This window comes from Saccostrea echinata, unplaced genomic scaffold, assembly GCF_033153115.1.
Source record: "Saccostrea echinata isolate AGI-Se365-2 ecotype Australia unplaced genomic scaffold, CSIRO_AGI_Sech_v1 ptg000025l, whole genome shotgun sequence".
In the NCBI taxonomy this organism is placed as follows: Eukaryota; Metazoa; Mollusca; class Bivalvia; order Ostreida; family Ostreidae; genus Saccostrea; species Saccostrea echinata.
In genome coordinates, this window is record NW_026889774.1 from 28,150,334 (window position 1) to 28,156,481 (window position 6,148).

At 33.7% G+C, this 6,148-nt stretch overlaps 1 protein-coding gene across 1 annotated transcript; it reads right to left on the bottom strand.

The window, feature by feature from the left end:
* Positions 1–981: 981 nt before the first annotated feature.
* Positions 982–4,896, bottom strand: LOC133193032 (uncharacterized). Its single transcript, XM_061329032.1, has 5 exons — positions 4,846–4,896; positions 4,024–4,121; positions 3,671–3,755; positions 1,360–1,567; positions 982–1,015 (listed from the first exon to the last, which is right to left on the bottom strand). The coding sequence occupies exons 1-5, from the start codon at positions 4,892–4,894 to the stop codon at positions 982–984; spliced, it is 474 nt and encodes a 157-aa protein (XP_061185016.1). The 5' UTR covers positions 4,895–4,896.
* Between the last annotated feature and the right edge of the window lie 1,252 nt (positions 4,897–6,148).

The following is a 6,148-nucleotide window of genomic DNA, read 5'->3' on the forward strand; positions in this document are numbered from 1 at the left end:
TTTGTCTCCTCCTCCTCATAAGTGATATACAAACCAACAATGCTTAGTGGATTTACTGAGAGATTTCAAGAAAAGGATTTATAAATGACAAGTTGCCTAAAAATTTATAAATATTTAAAAAAAAAAAATACGGTGTTGGGCAAATCGTTAGAACACGGACTATACAAATCCGGAAGTAATTTTTTAAAAATATTTTTCATATTCATATCACGAAGTGTAGACCCTTAAATCTCAATTTAGCACTGTAAAAAAAGAATGTACTGTGAAATCTCATATTTTCATGGGGTGAAGTGTTCGTGGTTTGACAAAAGATAAATGGTTTTGGGGATTAAATTTCATGGTTGAAGAAGTGATTAGCTGTCAAATATTTGAAATTTTACTTTTCGTGAGGGACGTGAATTCGTGGTTTTTTTCACACCACGAAAATTAACCCCTATTGAAATTAGAAATTCACAGTAATTCAATTTTGTTCTTTTATTTACAATAAAGGGCCCTCGAAGGACAAAAAGATGGTACATTGTAAATACTCACATAGGGTCATATTATATTAATATATTTTCAGATTGAACGGCACGATTTAGTTTAAGGTACATGTAGGTATACTATAGCTCTATACAATACATGCATGTGTATATATAACAGGGGGTTTTGAAATCATATTCAGCAGAAGAAAAAATTATATTCTTTAAATTGTCTATCATGATTTATCCTTAAATTTAAATTACATATGTAGCATGTAAATGATGGCAAGAGAGCAAGGAAACTCTAAATCTTTCAAGATAGTGTTGAAAATCTTTTCGTCTCAGTATATTTATTTTCTTTGAACATTAACCTATGAATTTGAAAAAATGTATACAATTATATAGATCTAGACATATGTGTAGGTAATGAAATCCTCATAAGAGGCTTAGTATTATACCCAATCATGCACACGCCAAAATAAAATGTTGTTTGAAATCTTTATTTACTTGATGTGTGATTTCATGGGGAATACCATTTAAACAGATTAACTGGTCTGAAAGAGAAAATAAATCATTATATTATTAAGAGCAAGTTGTATAATTAATTTGTAAAATGACATTGTTTATCACAATAATGTAAGATCTTTAAAAGAAAAATATAAATTCAAGATCCAATCGTATTATACCATAAAATATGTTCAAATCAATCGTATTTTATTAAACACCTGAACCCCTTTCTTATGAGTGAAGAATGTCCTACAAAGATGTAAATTACGAGTAAAAGCAAGTCTTGCGCTTACCGGGTATATTTTTTTCCAAAACATGATATGAAAATATGACAAATTCATGTTATGTCTTAATGATTAATATTATTTTCATGTATGTGTTTTGTAGATACCTTTCACAAATGATTTTCTCCAAAGAATGACATCTTTTCTTGATAAGCCTCATTTTCCCGCCGATGCGCATGGCCGCAACACACTTCCGGTTACGAAATTTCTTTTTATCTCTGCCTCTCCAGTCGAGAGACTTGTACCCAAAGCGACGTAACCCTGTGTGCCATATAAGTCTGCCAAGTATCTCATTTCCTCCCGTGTGGTAAGCCCCTAGATAAAAAAAAATAAACGATATGAAAGATCGTGCCTAGTTTTCTTGATTTAGAAATTCCTGCTATTATTATACTGTGGAATCATGTGGCTCAATAATCGTGGAATTCGTGGGTACCCGGCATCCATGAATTCACATCCTCAACGAATTAATAACTGGGGTTCAAAGAGTCATCTTTTCTTTTGTAAATATCAGAATATGAATGAAAACACGAAATCCTGTACTTGAAAATTTACGAAAATTGTCCCCCACGAATTCTAAATAATGATTCCAGAGTAGTATGAAATCTGTGTGTGTCCATAAAGGAGCTACTGGTGCAATAAAGAGCTTTCGAAACAATAAAAGCTTTGGGAGCCATAAAGAGCTTTGGAAGCTATAAAGGTTTGTGTAGACAACATAAAAAGTTTTGGAAGCCTTAAAGAGATTTGAAAGTCATTAAGAGTTTTGGCAGCTATAAAAGTCTTTGGATGCATTAAGGGGCCATAAAGAATGTGAACCATTAAGTAGTCGTAGAAGCAAAAATAGAGCTTAAGGAGTCATATGGAGCTTTCGAAGCTAAAAGAGATTTGGTAGCCACAAAGAAATCTGAGAGTCATGTGGAGCCATCAAGACTTTTAGAAGCAGTTATAGAGCTATAGGAGTCATAAAAAGCGTTTGAGTCATGAAGAGCTTAGGGAGAAATACAGTAGCTCTAAGAGACAAAAAGAGCTTACGAAGAAATGAATAAAGAGCTTCGGGGACCATAAATAGCTTTCAGAACCTTATGAAAAAAGAAGCTATATGGCATAAATGAGCTATAGGAGCCATAAAGAGCTCGATCTCAGATCCCTGTAGAACTTCGGACACCTTGAACTGCTTTAAACACCAGAAAGAGCTTTGAGAGCATTCAAGGAACTATATGAACCATAAACAGCTTTAGGAACCATTAAGAGCTTCAGGAGCCATGAATGATTATGGGAGCCATTAACAGCTTTTGGATTAAGGAATTATAGGAGCCATAAAAGCTTTTGGCGTCACAAAGACCTTAACTTTGGGAGTCATAAAGAGCTTTGGGAGGCATAAATGAGTTATAGGCATAAAGAGCTTTAGGGCCCATAAAGTAGCTATAGAAGCCATGAAGAGCTTTGGGAGCTCTAAATAGCTTTGGGAGGCATAAAGGGGTATTGGGAGCCATAATGGAGCAATGAGGCATAAAGGAACGGTGTTAAGGCTTGAGAGTTGTTTATACAATTTCCCATCTCAACTTTATTCACCTCCGAACTTACTAAGGAGAAATGGGGATACCAAATCCCATATGGCTTCTATGAGTCATAAAGAAGCTAAGGGAGAAATAATGAGCTTTGGAAACCAAAAAAAAAGAACTTTAGGAGCCATGAAGGAGCAATTGGAGTCATAAAAGTAAAGGTACCATTAAGGAGGTATAGGGGCCATAGAGAAGGTAAAGGTGCCATAATGGAGTTATCAGAGATAAAGAGAAGTAAGGGAACCATAACCGTAAAAGGTTGGGAGCCATAGAGAGCTCTGGGTCTCATAAAGAGCTTTTGGAACAACAAAGAGCTATAGGCCCCATAAAGGAGAAGAAGTATGGGAACCAATAGGAACCATAAAGAGGTATGGGAACTATAAAGAGGTATGGACACCATAAAGAAGTATGGGCACCATAAAGAAGTATGGGCACCATAAGGAACCATAAAGAGGTATGGGAACCATAAAGAAGAATGGGCACCATAAAGAAGTATGGGCATCATAAAGAAGTATGGGCACCATAAGGAACCATAAAGAGGTATGGGAACCATAAAGAGGTATGGGAACCATATGGAACCATAAAGAGGTATGGGAACAACCATAAAGAGGCATGGAAACCATAAGGAACCATAGAGAGGTATGTGAATCATAAAGAGGTATGGGAACCATAAGGAACGATAAAGAGGTATGGGAACCATAAAGAGGTATAAGAACCATATGGAACCATATATAGGTCTGGGAACGATAAGGATCCACAAAGAGGTAAAGGGAACCATAAGGAACCATAAAGAGGTATGGGAACCTTAAAGGAGCTATATATTTTAAGGTAATAGAAAACATAGAGCTATACAGTTTACCGTCGCCCATTTTCCCACCAAGGAACTTCTGCTCATTTCTTGATGAAATCTCCACCGGATAACCCTGTAGGATCCAGCACGCATTCTTATAATAAAAAAGTTGTTTTTTTTTTCAAATGAAAATGTACTGAGTAATAGTTTCCATCAAAAAAGCTAATAAAGAATTGAATTTAGCAAACATTATGAAAATATTAGTTATTATTGTCGACCAGTAGGATAACCCTGTACAGGATCAAGCAGGCATTCTTATAGAAAAGAAGATAATATATAGTTCTCTTTTTTTTTTTAAGAATTGAATTTAGCAAACATTATGGAAATATTAGATATTACGTCGACCTGTAGGATACACTAACCCAAGCATCAAACCAGGTAAACTTCTGACGTTCACTGATGAAATAACAGGAATCTTTATACTGGAACCAGCCACGACCACACTTCCCGTCCGCCGATACTGTGAAAAGTGTAATTTGATTAAAACAAAAATGCTCCTGATTGTTTCAAAATTTTAGTATGAAATTCAAAAATGATTCAACAGTGGCATTAGTTTTATTGTTGTTAGCTTTCAAAAGGGGCACAGTACATGATTGAAATGTTTGGAAGTTGTTGGATACCATATATTGTTGTAAACGATCGTTATGTAAAAAAAAATGACAAAACATTGAGAGAGAGAGAGACTTAAAAAAAAAGCATACATAATTTTAAAGAGAAATTTTGAATACTCAGCTTTTTTCATGTTTTTTTTTTAAATGTCTGTTATAAATTTAAAAGATACTCGTAACTTATTCATATAAACAATACATGCATTTTTAACAAACAACCCTTACAACTTCTGTCTGATGTTCGGCACTTATTGAAACCGAATGCTCTCTCTCTCTATATAGATAGATAGATAGATAGATATGTCTTAGAAATAGGTTCTAGTTTAATGAACGGAAGAAGTGATTGTGTGTCAAAAGTATTAAAAAAATGTTTAACAGTTGAAAATACATTTTGTGTCCTCGCTCTCAAAAATAGTTGGAAAACTGCTTCGAGAGTTGAATGGACTGAATTTGAAAAAATTAGGTTTTCTTCCTTGCAAAAGCAGAATAAAATGTACATTTAAAGACCACCGGATTTTTGTTCTTTTCTAGAGATACGTGTAATTATCAATTTTTACTAGTAATTAACTACTTTACCTGAGTACGTCCATCCACACAGAACAACAAGTGCTGCTACGAACCTCATGTCTCCTGACTGTATGTCCAGGAATGGCGAGTAAATAGTAGTGCGAGGGAATAAGAATAATATATTATGCCTAATATATATCTTGAATAGAGTTAATATATAATTTTGAATAGGAGGAAATTACCTGCACACATGCTCCTTGGGGTTAATTTAAAAGAAAATGCAGCATTGTATATCGAAGTGTCTTCTGCGGTGTTTGACCCCGTTTTTCACTCTCAATGATCAGGTATTATATATATATATATATATATATATATATATATATATATATATATATATATATATATATATATATATATATATATATATATATATATATATATATATATATATTCCAAGGATTAAATACTTTTTTCTATCCTTCCTGAAGTTTATTAAATTTTGGGAAAATTTGATGTATAGTTTCAATCATTTTAAAAAATCCATATCTTACAAACACTTATAGTATCGCTAACTTCATTGATTACATTCATAATCAATATTTTTGTACACTTGAATATTATTAATGTAGTATAATTTGTGGATAATTTGTAAAAGAACTAAATTATGCAAATTTAATCATTTCCAAAGGTGTATATCAAGTAGCACAAAAAGAAAAAAATGTTATGTACAATATAAATTCAATCGGATTTGGATAATTGTACAAGGATTCGTATATTTATATCAGTCCAATTAGAGTGCTCTATTACACAGAGACTAAGTTATCCTGCCAAACATGCTTAAAAAATTTCCTATGGCTCTATTTGGGGTATCTTCTCTCAAGCTGGTTCTATTTCTGTCTGCTTTCTAATGCTGGTTGCTTTCCAATGCTGGTTCGATTTCTGTGTGTGTTTTCCAAATGATGGGTTTTATTTTTGTGCATGCTTTCCAATGCTAATTCTATTTTTGTGTATGCTTTCTCAAGTTAGTTTTATTTGCTTGTGCTTTCCAATGCTGGTTCTATTTCTGTGTGTGCTTTCCAATACTGGTTCTATTTTTTGTATATGCTTTCCAATGCTGGTTCTATTTCTGTGTGTGCTTTCCAATACTGGTTCTATTTTTTGTATGTGCTTTCCAATGCTAGTTCTATTTTTGTGTGCTTTCCGAAGCTGGGTTCTATTTGTGTGTGCTTTCCGAAGCTGGGTTCTATTTTTGTGTGTGCTTTCCAATGCTGGTTCTATTTGTGTGTGTGCTTTCCAATGCTGGACGTATTTTTGGGATATCCTCTCCAATACTTGTTCTATTTTAGGGAATACTTTCCTATGCTGGTTCCAT

What these genes read in the sequence shown, in the direction of transcription:
- LOC133193032 (XM_061329032.1), bottom strand. Translation starts at nt 4,894, where the DNA reads ATGAGGTTCGTAGCAGCACTTGTTGTTCTGTGTGGATGGACGTACTCA. An exon ending in GTGTGGATGGACGTACTCAG is followed by an intron (nt 4,122 to 4,845) that starts GTAAAGTAGTTA and finishes CACTTTTCACAG; the next exon opens with TATCGGCGGACGGGAAGTGT. An exon ending in TTACCTGGTTTGATGCTTGG is followed by an intron (nt 3,756 to 4,023) that starts GTTAGTGTATCC and finishes TTTTATTATAAG; the next exon opens with AATGCGTGCTGGATCCTACA.